At 34.9% G+C, this 15,679-nt stretch overlaps 1 protein-coding gene across 4 annotated transcripts in view; it reads left to right on the top strand.

The window, feature by feature from the left end:
- The window catches only part of cacna1hb (calcium channel, voltage-dependent, T type, alpha 1H subunit b), a 98,509-nt gene extending 84,718 nt beyond the window's left edge, over positions 1–13,791 (top strand). For all 4 annotated transcript variants that reach the window (XM_051105394.1, XM_051105397.1, XM_051105395.1 and 1 more), the window contains 12 exons: positions 250–339; positions 1,222–1,414; positions 4,708–4,859; positions 6,173–6,282; positions 7,789–7,922; positions 8,198–8,268; positions 8,367–8,445; positions 9,677–9,798; positions 10,362–10,655; positions 11,515–11,671; positions 11,755–11,911; positions 13,664–13,791. In XM_051105394.1, coding sequence (XP_050961351.1) covers positions 250–339; positions 1,222–1,414; positions 4,708–4,859; positions 6,173–6,282; positions 7,789–7,922; positions 8,198–8,268; positions 8,367–8,445; positions 9,677–9,798; positions 10,362–10,655; positions 11,515–11,671; positions 11,755–11,864 — 1,512 coding nt within the window. In that variant the 3' untranslated portion in view covers positions 11,865–11,911; positions 13,664–13,791. The remainder of the gene's footprint in view (positions 1–249; positions 340–1,221; positions 1,415–4,707; positions 4,860–6,172; positions 6,283–7,788; positions 7,923–8,197; positions 8,269–8,366; positions 8,446–9,676; positions 9,799–10,361; positions 10,656–11,514; positions 11,672–11,754; positions 11,912–13,663) is intronic.
- Positions 13,792–15,679: the final 1,888 nt, after the last annotated feature.

Below are 15,679 nucleotides of genomic sequence, written 5' to 3'. Positions count from 1 at the left end.
TTCAAAAACTTTTGACTGGTAGTGTATATATTGCTTCGCTAGTAAATTTAGTATATGTAGTTGTTGTTTTTTTTCTTCCAAAAACAAAGCAAAAAGCTTCTCATGAAAATGACCTTTCAAAATGACAAAATTGTGTTCATCTCACCTTCCTCTTAATATTTTACAGATACACATATTTTTGACAGTGATACAGTAATTCTGTAAAATATTCTCTTGTACACATTAATCCATTTTATCTATGTTTTGCAGGCACTGATGTCATTATTCGTCCTGTCGTCTAAAGATGGCTGGGTCAACATCATGTACGATGGCTTAGATGCTGTGGCTGTGGACCAACAGGTGTGTGTGTGCTTTCTTCAGATAACTCTACTGAGTGCGGAAACACTTACGCCTTACTCTGAATCTGTCCCTTATAACAATAGAAAACACCGTTGCCAGGAGTGTTTACTGGGTTTTTTTCTTCCCTGAAGCTCAAGTGACACAATCACAAAAGGCAGCAGCGGGTTTTTAGGTAAAGCGAGTGTTTGATTAATTCAGCTCTGAACTGAAGGAAAAAGGGAGAGAGAGATAAAAATATAGCGGAGGACACCAAAATGAGCAGGTTGAGGAGGAGAGGCAGAACATTCATCATTTAATTCCACTGAGAGGTCTTATACACTCTCTCTCATGGACAGTAACAGACTCAACACAACTGGTTTATATAGTGTCCTTTACATCAGCCCATCCTTTTGTGTAGTGACAAATACCAATTGTGTTGCATATACAATAAGACGAGGACATAGTGTCCATTCCATTCTGCACTTTCTTCCTGTCGCATTTCCTGTCTTTGCTTTCTTACCGATGGGCTCCTTTCACTTCGCCTTCTTTTAATGTATTTTAAATTGTAATATAATATCAACATTTTCACTGTTTTTGAGATAAGAGGCTTCTTTAAAAAACAAAAATCCTACAGACCGCAAATATTTATTTATTTTACAGTGTTTCATTGGTTTTGTTTTTAGAAGTTTAATTAGTGTTTAGCTAAGACAGCTGGATGCTATGAGTGCATTTAAAGAATATGCTTTTGGAGACAAACTTAAATGAATGTACAGACAACTGAAAACAAAAAGCCTTATGACCAGCATTTTTCAGTTTACTGCAAAGTGTTGTCACGGCCCTGAATTAGGGAGTAAGTTTTATAAGTTTTATATTTCTCTGTTTTTCTCACTTCTCTCTTTATAGCCCATAAGGAATCATAATCCCTGGATGCTTCTGTACTTCATCTCCTTCCTGCTGATCGTCAGCTTCTTCGTGCTGAACATGTTTGTAGGTGTGGTGGTCGAAAACTTCCACAAGTGTAGGCAAGATCAGGAGGAAGAGGAGGCCAGACGGAGGGAGGAGAAGAGGCAAAAGCGCATGGAGAAGAAACGCAGGAGTAAGTGTGTGTTTGTTGTATGAGTCTGTGTCATAATAAAAAGTAATATTTCGGTTTTCACTGGGATTTTGGGCCATTTTTTGTGACTTTAATATTCACAGGAGCAGAGGGCAGCACAATATTTTGTGGCTTGTCACTGCTGGTTAGGATGAAACTAGCATGGAACAGATTGGTTTTATTGATTGTAACTTTATTGCATCACACATGGTTAGCACAGTACAGTGTAATTGCTGTCGTGTGCATTTAGCTTGAGAAATAGACAATTAGTAGTGATTTCCACAGTCGCGTTCTTCAAAAGCCCTTCGACTTTGCTTGACTTCAAAACCACATAACCAGAATTTAATTAGACAGGAGGCACATAATTAAAAGTTAGAGTAAAACCATTCACTCTTGCCTTAAATCCTACTTTAATCCTGTGCTTTGGTTATGATTAACAGCAACCTTCCTTTAGAAGTACTAGTGTCAGGTAACATGGATCTAGAAACGTTAGTGGGAAAATTTAAACAATAGAGTGTTTTCACCACACATCATCAATCAGCACGTAACGTAAACAATGCCACTGAACTGAACAAAACTGCATATTTTGCTGATTACTGCTGCTGAAATTATTGTCATGTTTTGGACTGTACTATTTGTTCAGACCAGGAAAAACATTTGGAGTACCACAGACTGCCAAAGGTTAAAACAAATCAAGGGGAAGAGTGTAAAAAAATGTCTGGGGAACAAAATGTGTTTGTGGTTGGCCAAACTGAACTAGGATTTCCAGGGCAAGAATCTCAACAACATTTATGTTTGTTCTTATCATTTCTGGTCAGGTAGGTGAAGCATTAGGCTAATATCCTAATTAATACTGCTCATACATATAACACCTATTAACTTTAGTTTAAGATATTGTGCCGTTACCTGTTTACTAAGTCGGTCTCTATATGAATTAGCAGCGTCCACATGTTTTTTTACGTGTTTAAACAAAATAAATTAGCATAACAACGTATTCAGTAGTACATTAACCATGCAATCAGTGCTGTTGTTTACATCCGAGTATAGGCGCGCATTCGGGTAAGTGACCAAATCAAGTAACGTTACGTGCAAGAATTATTATATTTCATATAGTTTACACATTTAGGGACTCAATCCATGTCTGGAGTAGGGCTGGGTAAAAATATCTATTTATTGATTTTAATCGATTCTAATTTTTACGGAACGATACTGATTCTTAAATCCCAAGAATTGATTAGTCTAGTCTAGTTTTCAGTTAATGAACACCGTCACATTGCAGGGAACCTTGCATCCAATAAATCGCAGTAAGCTATGTGCTTTGTTACTTTTGATGTAAAACAAAGTCTTAGATTTCAAATTCAGTTCATTTTATTACAATATTCAAACAATAAATACCGTTTTGTCGTTTAATGTGGAGTGATGCAAGTTACGTAATAATATTCATTTTTTTTAAGTAACTAGTAAAGTAACACATTACATTTGAATTTCTAGGAAAATATCTGAGTTACTTTTATAAATAAGTAACGCTAGTTACTTTTTTCCCCATTTATTAATTGACAAGTCTCCTGTGGGGAAATTGGGAGTAAACATGATGTTACTGTATTCTAGACTAAATCTGAACATGCATTAATTCATCTCACTCACAAAAATCAGATTCAGTATTCCTAAAAATGAATAAAAACAGTGAAATGCAAACTCAGAATATGATACAACCCTGCAATAATTTAATGTTAAATAAAACAAATATCCCTTATGTATTTAATCCAATTTTATTAACCAGTGTCTTTCCTGCTGACCTTCGATGATGCAATTCAACCCTACTAATAAGCAAAAATTACTTTAAATAGACTAACATTTGTGCTTCATTTTTTACAGCTAAAGAGTGGTCTCCTGCATAAATGTATTTTTCTTTCAGCCCGAGGTGAATTTATTTCACTTTTGGTGTAAAAGGGCTTTTACATTAGAATTGTTTTATATTAAAAACAAAGAAGAAAGCCCTGCCCAGATTTAAAAAGTAACGCAAAAGTAACGTAACGCATCATAAAAAGCAACTAAGTAACGTAATTAGTTACTTTTTCAGGGCGTAACGCAAAATTGTAATGCACTACTTTTAAAAGTAACTTTCCCCAACACTGTTCATTATAATGTTTTACCGTTCTTCAGTGTTTAATTAATGTGTGAATAAATCCGTCAAGTTTTTATGGCAGCCACCATTTTATTGTGTTTCCAAAAAATGATTTGGAGTAAAAATGGAATTATGTAATTGTAATTTTATTGTTATAAAAACGTCACAGAGTATAATTTAAGGGTTTGTAAACAAAGCAGTTCATTTTAACCTTCAGTATTATAGTAATGTAGTACCAACTGACTCATATATATTTTACTGCATGAGTTGAGATATTTGTTTTCTTGAGAAAATTGTACTGTACCTGATATATATCCAAAATAATCAATATTGAAACAAATCAAAAATTGAATTGAATCTCAAGCTTATGAATCAGAATCAAATTGAATCATGAAATTTGTGTCAAAACCCAGCCCTAGTTTAGAGCTCAAAATGTTGGGCTCTTTAGGGACAGTAAGCAACTGTTTCAGTAACTTACTTGGCATAGCATCCCAGAATGGCCTATCGACGAAATGGCAAAATGCTAATAGACACTCACATTGCCCTAGCATCAAGGCGGTGAGTTTTACGTAAGTAAGCAATATTCACAGTACCGTAGTATCAAATAACATCAGTGTACGCTGGTACTGCTACAGTAATGTTTGTAAGAGTACCTGAACTGGAAACTGAATTAGTTAGCTGTCTCAAGACATCACTTTCTCACTCTCTCGAATGCTCACAAAGCTTCTCTCAAAGACACCTTGAGCAGTCTTGAGCCATGATGGATGTGGGGGGACGCTTGGCTGGACATTTATAACGTCCCTCAGATGACTCGACTGTTTGCTAACTGTGACTACACACACATACACACACACACTGCTACGTTAGCAATTTACTGGCCAGACAAAAACTGGGTCAGTGTGTTTGCGTTTGACAGGGACAACAAAATAGCCTATACAGTACACTAACAACACACATCCTGCCCTTGGGTTATTTTCAGTGAAACCTTGCAAATCTTGTGAATATTAACATTCAATTCAAAGCTGAATTACAAAACTTCTACTTAAAATGTTGGATGAGGATGCTCACAGCATCCTGTGATGCAAGATGAGTGTGTGTGTGTACCAGAATGACCTGAATACACCCTAATGAAGATGTTCTATTGTTCTCTGTGTGTTTTTTTGTCTTTCAGAGGCCCTGCAGAGACCGTACTATGCGGACTACTCTCCAGCACGCCTCTATATTCACACACTCTGCACTAGCCATTATCTGGACCTCTTCATCACCATCATCATCGCCATTAATGTGCTCACGATGTCAATGGAGCACTACAGACAGCCCAAGGTTTGGTGTATTTTACACACGCACACACATCACTTAGGCAGGGCAATGACACTAATAATAGGTTAATAGGTTGTATTAGTAATTTAGCATTGCATGTTTTAAGTCAACACAAAATGGCACACCAGTGTGCTACTATACTAAGAAAGATACTATCTTATAGTTTGATATACTGTACTTTTTTTAATTAGTTTTTTATATATATACACGCTGCCCTTCAAAAGTTTGGAAACGCCCTAGAAAAGTGGGGTTTTGGACAATATTGGCATGAATCCTTTTTAATTTGTGATAATTTTGCACTGATAAGGGATAACACAAACTACGAAAACATATTTTATTACATAAACAATTTATACATAGAAAAAACTTTCATCAAAATATCCACCATTAGCAGCTATTACAGCTGTACAGCTCATTGTATTCTAAACTTAATTGGCAATCAGTTGTTGAAGCTATTAAGGTGTACTGAGCCAAAAATCTTTTAAAAACCTGGGCCAAGTTTAAACCAGTAACTAGGTATCACAGCTGGCAAAGGGACATGTCTGACTTTGACATGTATATATTGCCATAATTATGTAATCAAAATGAAAATTATTATTGCTGGTCTTCAATGATAATGTCAAGTTACTTTAATGTATTTGCACCAAAAAATGATAAGGATTTATGCTGATATCGTCCAAAACCACACTTTGCCAGGGGTGTTTCCAAACTTTTAGAGAGCAGTGTATATATTCTATTTTATTTCAATTTAGTTTTATTTTAAGTTTTAGTCATTTTGTTTCAATTTTTTGTTTTTTTTTTGCAACTTCATTTTTATTCATTCTTGTTTCAGTTTTAGTCATTTTTAGTACTTAAACCAAATGAAAATTATACAATTAAACTAAGCTAATGTAACTAACAGAAAAAAAATATTAAGTATTATATTAAGTAATATTAAGTAATATTAAGTATTTTTGTTTTAGTTAGCAATAACAACACAGCTTCACATCTGCTTCCATAATCGGCCATATTTCAGAGTGAAACAGTATTCAGTATAAATAAATACAGAGTTGTGCATCGGAAACTATTTGGATCATGAAAAGTGGGAGTTACATAATGATGATGTCAACTGGAAAGAAAAGTTACAGTACTTCAGAGGCAGAGTAATTTATTACATTTTGATGAAAGATTTTGACAAAGACATATTTCTTTAATGTGTAAATAACCAGCACTGATGCATGACTCATAATAAGACCATGATCATATAAATAATGGTCGATTTCAAAGTTCAATATTCCAGGTGTCTGACTGTCTTTACTTGTGTCTGTGTTTCTCAGTATCTGGATGAAGGCCTGAAATACTGTAATTACTTCTTCACACTGGTCTTTGTGATCGAGGCTGCACTGAAATTAGTTGCCTTTGGCTTCAGGAGATTTTTCAAAGAGAGGTAAGGCTCCATCATGTGGACACAATGCAGAAATACAGTTTATTTTCTAGACGGTAAGTATTCTTAAATTGATCTGTTCTCATCACAGACGTGAGAAGAAACAACTGCGTTCAGTTTTGTTTCACTTTAAAGGCAGGTCACAACTAAATGCAATAATATAAACTACTGTTCAAAAGTTTAGGGATTTAAAAATACAAGAGAACCAAAAATTATTTTAGTGGATATAGTGATGCATTTTTTTCAGTATTCTTTGATGAATAGTTTTTATGACAGCTTTTGTTTGAAATAGATTTTTTGTAGCAATATTAATGTCTACTGTTACATTTGATCAGTTGATCATTCTAATATTCTGATTTGCTGCTCAAAAACATTAATTATTATTATTATGTCGAAAACAGCTGAGTAGTTTTTTTCCAGGTTTCTTTAATAAATAGAAAGCATTTATCTAAAATAGAAATCTTTTGCAACTTTATAAATGTTTTGTAATAAATAATAATAAATATAAATGTTGATAATAATAATAATAAAAATGTTTCTTGAACAGCAAATCAGCATATTAAAATGATTTCTGAAGGATCATGTGACACTGAAGACTGGAGTAATGATGCTGAAAATGTAGCTTTGATCACAGGAATAAATTACATTTTAAAATAGATTCATATAGTAAGCAGTTATTTTAAATAGTAAAACTATTTCAAAACTTTACTGTTTTTGTACTTTGGATCAAATAAATGCAGGCTTGGTGAGCAGAAGAGACTTCTTTAAAAAAACATTACAAATCTTTTGACTGGTAGTGTATATTTCAAATAAATATGTCTGTGATTTATTACACAAATAAATACAGAGACAATTTGCATTTGCACTCTGCATCAAAAATATATGTGAATTTTGCATTATTAACAACTTCTGTGTTAAAGTGAGTCAGTGAGGAAGGATGGTGACTATGATGCCGACACTTTGAGTGTCAAACTGTGATTTGAGCCTCAATGTTTCTCCAAACATTACTATAAAAAATGATGGTTACACAAGTATTTCAAATGTGTCAGTGATTGATTGAAATCCTGTCACTCTGTCAGCGTCGCATGTCATGTAAACGCGAAAACCTACGACCCATGTTCCAAAATGGTATCAACTCACTGTTTGAAGTGCCTATCATAAAGAAGGTCACATGGTGTCATGAATAATAATGAGACAGGGCCTTCTCATAGATCTCAAGATAAGGCCATGCAGACTCATGAATAATTATGAGACACCGTTGTGACACATCCTGTGACGTTGAGACAGAGAAAAATAGCCCAAGTAGTCTATAAATTAATAACTTTCTTCTTTATAAATTAAAGATACGGGATGGTAACATTGTCTTTCATTCGTGTTGTATGGCTCTTAAGCTTAAAATGAAGTTTAAGAAAGAAAGAAAAAAGTTTTAAAGGAAGGCCTGTCTTTCTTTTCAGCAATATGAAATGGTTTCACAGGACCTTTTGTTTTGTTTTGTTTTGTTTTTGTCAGGTGGAATCAGTTAGACTTGGCAATTGTTCTTCTCTCCATCATGGGCATCACACTTGAGGAAATTGACCTGAATGCCTCACTACCCATCAACCCAACCATCATACGCATAATGAGGGTGCTGCGCATTGCCAGAGGTACCAAATACATGAAGACACACACGCACACCAGCTGTGACAAGTGAGAAAAAAAAACAGGGTCTCATAAGATGTGCCAGAGAAAAGTTTTCAGTGTTTTTATCACTACCTGATAAAAGTGGGAAATTTCACATTTTGTTTTATTTATACTACCTTTCAAATGATTTTTTTTTTTCCATTATAAAAAAATTAATTTAGTACAGTTTGTGACAAGTAATGTCAAGATTTCAGTGATGTGAAGGAGGAATGAAATGTGATATAAAATTCCCTTTCAGTACTGAAGCTGTTGAAGATGGCCACAGGAATGAGAGCTCTTCTGGATACAGTAGTTCAAGCTTTACCGCAGGTCAGTAAGTTCATATGTCTCGTGCTGTATCCATTGTTAATGTGGAATTACTTCACAGATTATGATGTATGTTTACGTGGCTTGTTCTGGTTCTCTAGGTTGGTAATCTGGGTCTGCTGTTTATGCTGCTGTTCTTCATCTATGCAGCACTGGGAGTCGAACTCTTTGGCAGACTTGGTTGGTATACCTTTCATTTCCTGTTTTCACTACTGACACTACTTTTCAAACGTTTGAGGTCAGTAAGATTTGTTTATGATTTTGAAAGAAGCCTCCTATTTTTACCAAGGGTGAATTTATTTAATCAAATGTGTTAACTTAACGTCACATGAGCCTAAGCTCTTTTCAATAAAATCCATGCAAAAGTTAATATCAGATAATTAAAATTTTATGCAAAACAGAAATAAGAGAAATCAGATCTCTGTCGTATGGCCAAAAAAAAAAGGCCAAAAAAAAAAAAAATTTTTTTTTTTTTTTTTGTGTAGTTGTGTTTGACACATGAAAACTGTAACAATGTATCTTACAAGACAACACAATGTAACCTTGCTCTCACTTGAAATGTGTCCCCACATTAAGTCCTTGAATTTAAGGGTACTGGACCTGGAAAGTCCTTAAAAACGTCCTTGAATTTGAAGTTAACCAAGGTGTGGGAACTCTGTTTGTAGCAATAGCAATAGATCAAAATGATCTATTTTCTTTTATGCTAAGATCATGTTCCATGAAGATATTTTGTAAATTTTCTACCATAAATATATCAACACTTAATTTTTTATTAGTAATATGCATTGCTAAGAACTTTATTTGGACAAGGTGATTTTCTCAATATTATGATTTTTTTGCACCCTCAGATTCCAAATTTAGCCAAATATTGTGCTATCCTAACAAACCATACATCAATGGAAAGCTTTCAGATGATGCATTATTCCTAATTTTTGTAAAAAAAAAAAAAAATGACCCTGATAACTGGTTTTGTGGTCCAGGGTCACATTTAACCTGTTAAAATGTAATTTTTTTCTTGTTATGCAAAGCTGAATTTTTAGCAACATTGTTCCAGTCTTCAGTGTCACGTGATCCTTCAGAAATCTTCTAATATGCTGATTTGCTGCTCAAGAAACATTCCTTTTATCAATGGAATCATTATCAATGTTAAAAACAGTTGTTCCATTTAATAATTTTGTGGAGACAAAATTCTTTGATGAATACAAAAGTTCAGTAGAACAGCATTTAATAGAATTAGAATTAGAAAAAGAATTTTGGTAACAATTTAATGCATTTTAGCTAAATAAAAGTATTATTTATTACAAAAATATCTTATAGACCCAAAATTTTGAAAAGTAGTGCATATTGTTACCTAAAAAGAAATAAATGTATATTTAGCATGAATTATTAAAATTAATTGTTTCTAAATCAGAATGCACTGAGGAGAACCCATGTGAGGGATTGAGCAGACATGCTACATTTCAGAATTTCGGCATGGCATTCCTCACTCTGTTCCGCGTTTCCACCGGAGACAACTGGAATGGAATCATGAAGGTATTTCGCAAAACAGTGAAAATATTTGTGCATGCCATAAATACCTGATTATGGAATGCTGATGTTTAATGTTAGCTCTTAATTAGATTTAAATTCACAATTATGTCATTCCAAACCTAAAATGTTTAAACAGATAGTTCACCAAAAATGAAAATTCGGTCATTAATTACCTCATTTATTCTAAACCCAGTACGAACTTCTTTCATCTTCAGAACATAAATTAAGATATTTTAATGAAATCCGAGAACCTCTGCTGTCACGTGGACTACTTTAATGATGTTTTTACTACCTTTCTGGGCCTTGAATGTGTCAGTTGCATTGCTGTTTATGCAGGATCAAAAAGCTCTTAGATTTATCCAAAAAAGATGAGCAAAGGTTTTACAGGTTTGGAATGACATGAGGGTGAGTAATTGACAGAATTTTCATTTTTGGGTGAACTATCTCTTTTAGAGTGAGGCTATCAACTGTCAAAAAGATAATTTGTTTCCCACATCTCATTACCAGGTCTTGTCACTTTTTGAGCTGGACAGAACTCACAATTTCTGTTTCTGTTTGTATCTTAGGATACCCTCCGGGAATGTAAAAATGACAAATGTCTGAGTTACCTGCCGCTTTTGTCGCCTCTTTACTTTGTGACATTTGTGCTGATGGCACAGTTTGTGCTGGTGAATGTTGTGGTCGCTGTGCTCATGAAGCATTTAGAGGAGAGTAACAAAGATGCCCGCGAGGAGGCTGAGATGGAGGCGGAGTTAAAACAGGAGCTTAATGCCAGTCGTAGACAAAGCACCGCCTCTGTGGGAGGAGCCGTCGGGCTTGAGAGTACAGCTGTTAAAATGGAGACTCTCTTACATGAACAGGTCAGTTCTGTATGTTTTTTAATGATCTTTTCATACATAAGGCCGTGTGTATTATACAGAGGAACCCCCCCGAAATATATTTAATAGATATTATAGATTAGAATAATGCTAAATATATTTCAGATATGTTGAAAGTTTCAAATGAGAAAAATGAAAGTTTAGTTTACTGTACTTAAAAAATCTTGGTTGTAGTTGTTTAGAAAAGGTTAAATGTCTCACTTGCGATCTTCATGATGAAAAATAACCACCATAGGAAATTATAGGAAAATATGAAAAATACAAAAATAGTGCAGTGTCTTCAAACCTTTTTCCCTTCAAACAGGGAAAATATATGTATTTTTTATTGTTTTATTTATTTTACAATCTTATTAATATATATAAAATGCAATTATTATTATTAATATTATTATTATATATAAATTACATATTGTAATATTTGTTATAATTTGTTATATTATAATATGTCATTTTTATATAATAACAATATTATTATTATTATTATTATATTTTTGCTTTTTTAAGAATGTCTTCAAACCTTCTTTTAAGTAACAGGGAAAATATTTTTTATTATTTTCTTTTATTTAATTTTCTTTTAATTTCATTTAATTTTTATTATTAATAAAAAAAAAAAATATTGTTATTATTGTTGTTATTATTGTTATATAAAATGCCATAATTATATTATAATAAATATTATATGTAATTTTTCTATGATAATAATAATAAAAAAAATAAATAATTTTTTTATCATTATTAGATTTTTTTGAATTTTTTTTTTTAAGTATGCCGTGTCTTTAAGTCTTCTTTTAAGTAACAGAAACACATTGCTGTTTGTTACATGAATTTGTTGTGTTTACAGGCCCAAGACTCCAATTACGGCAACTTCCTGACAGTTAGTAGGCCGTCTATATCGCGGATGCTGTCCTTGCCTAATGACAGTTACATGCTCTATCCTGTTAAGCCTGTATATGGGTCCATTCATGAGAGAGTCTCCAGACAGGACTCTACACTACCAGGTGACAAAACCAAGCCAGTTCTTACTGGTAATGACACACATGCAGAGAGAGAATATGACTAATCCTAGCTGTGTGTTTTTCAGGCTCGTCTCTCTCACTCGGCACCCAGCCCTTTGAAGATAGTGCCGTAATGCAGGTTCAGGAACTGCATCTCAGACAAACCTGGCGTCCATTCCTGCTCCCCGCCCTCTAAATCAAAGATCAAAATCTAGTAATGCTTTCAGAGCCCTGCGGAGACAGGTACTGCAGCAACTCTCATGCTCATGACTGTTTGTTTATTTAAGGGATGACAATAGATTAAATCAACCGACAATTACGTAAATGCATTTCTTTGTCATTAATGAAATGCAAAATTGTGACATTGATCATTTGTACAAAAGGTCAGATGTTCTTGCTTCCACTGGATCAGTCTCAAACAGTGTTGGGAAGGTTACTCTGGAAATGTAATAGGTTACAGATTACAAGTTACCCTATTTAAAATGTAATAAGTAGTGTAACTATTTCAGTTACTTATTACTTTTCTAAATTTCTAATGAATGTTTTCAACAGATCAGTATTATTCAACATATCCTAACTTTTACCAGAAAATATACCAGAAAATATTCAGATTTAACCACTGTTTTGTTCTTTTGTATTTTAATAAGTAACTGTAATTTAATTACACATTTAATCAATTACAGTTACATTTATTTTGTAATTAAATTATGTAATGCTGTTACATGTGCAGTTGAGATCAAAGGTTTACATACACCTTGCAGAATCTGCAAAATATTAATTATTTTACCAAATTAAAGAGAGATCATACAAAATGCATGGTATTTTTTTATTTACTACTGACCTGAATAAGATATTTCACTTAAAGGTTGTTTACATACAGTCCACAAGAGAAAATAATAGTTGAATTTGTAAAAATGACCCTGTTTAAAAGTTTACATACACTTGGTTCTTAATACTGTGTTGTTACCTGAATGATTTACAGCTGTGTGTTTGTTTGCTTTTTTAGTGATAGTTCATGAGTCCCTTGTTTGTCCTGAACAGTTAAACTGCCCACTGTTCCTCAGAAAAATCCTTCAGGTCACACAAATTTAGTTTATTTTCAGCATTTTTATGTATTTGAACTCTTTCCAACAATGACTGTATGATTTTGAGAACCATCTTTTCACATTGAGGACAACTGAGGGACTCTAACAGAAGGCTCAAACGTTCACTGATGCTCCAGAAGATAAAACGATGCATTAAGAGCCAGGGGTGTAAACTTTTGAACATAATGAAGATGTGTACATTTTTCTTATTTTGCCTGAATAGCATTTTTTTTCATTTAGTACTGCCCTTCAGAAGCTACAGAAGATACTTAAATGTTTCCCAGAAGACACAATAAGTCAAATTTACCCTAATCTTCAAATTCAAAAAGTTTTCACCCCCCAGCTCTTAATGCATCATGTTTCCTTCTGGAGCATCAGTGAGAATTTAAACCTTCTGCAATAGTTGCATATGAGTCCCTCAGTTGTGCTCAGTGTCAAATGATTAGGGCTGGCAAACGATTAATCGCGACTAATTGCATACAAAATAAAAGTTTGAGTTTCACCAATATATGTTTGTGTACTGTGTGTAATTATTATGTATATATAAATACAAGCACATTCACGTATATATTTAAGGAATATTTACAAGTATATGTATTTATTATAATTTTTATAGAATGAATATATATAAATTTGTGGGACCTGAAAGATTTTCGTGAAGAACAGCAGACAGTTTAACGGTTTTAGGACAAACAAGGGACTCATGAACAACTATCACCAAACAAAAAAAAAAGCTGTGGATCATTCAGGTAACAACACAGTATAAGAATCAAGTGTAAACTTTTGAACAGGGTCATTTTTATGAATTCAGCTATTGTTTTCTCTTGTGGACTATATGTAAACGTCTTTTATGTGAAATACTGTGTAATGAATCATTTTTAAATGTGTGTACTTTTGTTCTTACCTGCAGCAAGCAATAAAGAGCGACTCCATTGATTCCACAAACGCTGACTCCAGAGACACCTTACACATGCCAAGCATACCCTGCTCCAGTGATAATCTTCATCTCAAAGTACCCAGCATTCCCCTCACCGCTGGATCCGCCCCTTGTTCGCCCCAGGCTTCACCTCCCCCTCCCCTCCGCAACCGGACAGCGAGCGTACAAACAAACAGACACGTGTACAGCCAGCGCAGCATCCCCTGTCGACAGGCCGCGTACGAGACGCAATCTATAAAACCTCTTGAAATAACCAAACTGCAGGACTCGGAAGAGCTGGTCCGACGCAAAACGAACGTTACCCAAAGAAGAGCCTCTCAGCGTGTGGCGCGCAGCCATAATTTGTCCCCTTATGAACCGCCCTTCTGTTCTGACACCCAGGACTCTTGTGCCCGCCAACCGGGTACAAGTGCCCAATGTCTACGGAAGTACAACAGTATGGAAAATAATGGCTTCCTATCTCAACTCCACGTCCCTCGGCGTCACTCGACGCACGGGGAGGAGTTACTACTTCAGCAGCAGCCGCCTGGACCGCCCAAGAAGGAGAAAATGAGCCCGCCGTGCATCTCTATCGACCCTCCCACCGACGCAGAGTTTCCGCCTCCGGCGGTCAATCAGGAGCACAGCACAGTCCTAAGACGACGGACGCCATCCTTCGACTCCGCACTACCACGGGAGTCCATAGATCTTCCTGACGTGCAGGACGAACCTCTTTTGCCCAGTCATTTGCCCCTCCCACAATTCTCTTTTGACCAATCGGATGTAAGTTCGCTGAGCAGCCTGTCAGAACTGCTTTCGGATAGTGACCAGTCGACGCACTCCTTCCCTCCCGAGGCCCGTTCGGGGGCGGTGGGAGACGCAGCTCAGAGTCCACTCAGGAAGAAGGTATTGGTCAGAATGGCCAGCACTAGGGATCCAGGAAATGAGGATTCGGTTGCCTAGGCGACCGTGCAGGAAGCCCCTCATGCATTCCGCCTCTTCGTCAAGCATTTTAATAACAGGAAGAGGCGGTGTCGGCAAAAGTATGCAAATGTGTTTCTGATGGAACTGATGTTTTTTGCCTGATCATATTGATTAGGGAACTTTATTAGTGTTCATCACACACACTGATATCGTGACGTTTTATGTGAGTTCATATAAAAACCCATCACAGGAACATGTTGCATCGTGGCATATGATTACTGCACATGACGGTGCAATTTTAACCCTCATTTTTTGTTTGGGGTCTGAAAGTTGATTGTTTAAAGGGAGAGTTCATGCAAAAATGAAAATTACCTCATGATACACCCTCAAACCATCCTAGGAGTATATGACTTTTTTCTTTCAGACGAATATAATCTGAGTTATATTTAAAAATGCCCTGGCTCTTCCAAGCTTTATAATAGAAGTGAATGGGTGTTGAGAATTTGAAGCCCAAAAAAGTGCATTCAACCATCATAAGAAATACTCCTCATGGCTCTGGTGGGGTAATAAAGGCCTTCTGAGGTGAATCGGTGCGTTTGTGTAGGAAAAATATCCATATTTAAAACTGTATAAACCATAATCTCTAGCTCACGCTTACTGACATTCATTTCACTTATCACATTCACTTATTCAATTCATTTTGATGTTAAAGGGCTTTTACATTTGACAAAAATATAATTTTTAATACTAAAAACATACAAGTAAACCCATTCCAGATAAGAAAAAGTAAAGCAAAAGTAACGTAACACATTACTTTCCATAAAAAGTAACTAAGTAACTCAATTAGTTACTTTCTTAGGGAGTAACACAGTATTGTAACGCATTACTTTTAACCATTGAGCATCAACTTAAAAAAGTTACACATGGGTTCATAAAGGACAAAAATGTCCATGTCAAAAAAAAGAAGACCCTTGGCAGATTATTGTTGAAGTTAAAAAAAATTGAAACCAAAAAAGTTATGGAGTTTAAGTTTATGAAAATGATTTATGAGCAATTTTTTAATATAAAATAGACATTTATATAACA

This window comes from Labeo rohita, unplaced genomic scaffold (genome assembly GCF_022985175.1).
Source record: "Labeo rohita strain BAU-BD-2019 unplaced genomic scaffold, IGBB_LRoh.1.0 scaffold_98, whole genome shotgun sequence".
Classification (NCBI taxonomy): Eukaryota; Metazoa; Chordata; class Actinopteri; order Cypriniformes; family Cyprinidae; genus Labeo; species Labeo rohita.
This window is presented reverse-complemented; position numbering and strand designations above follow the sequence as displayed.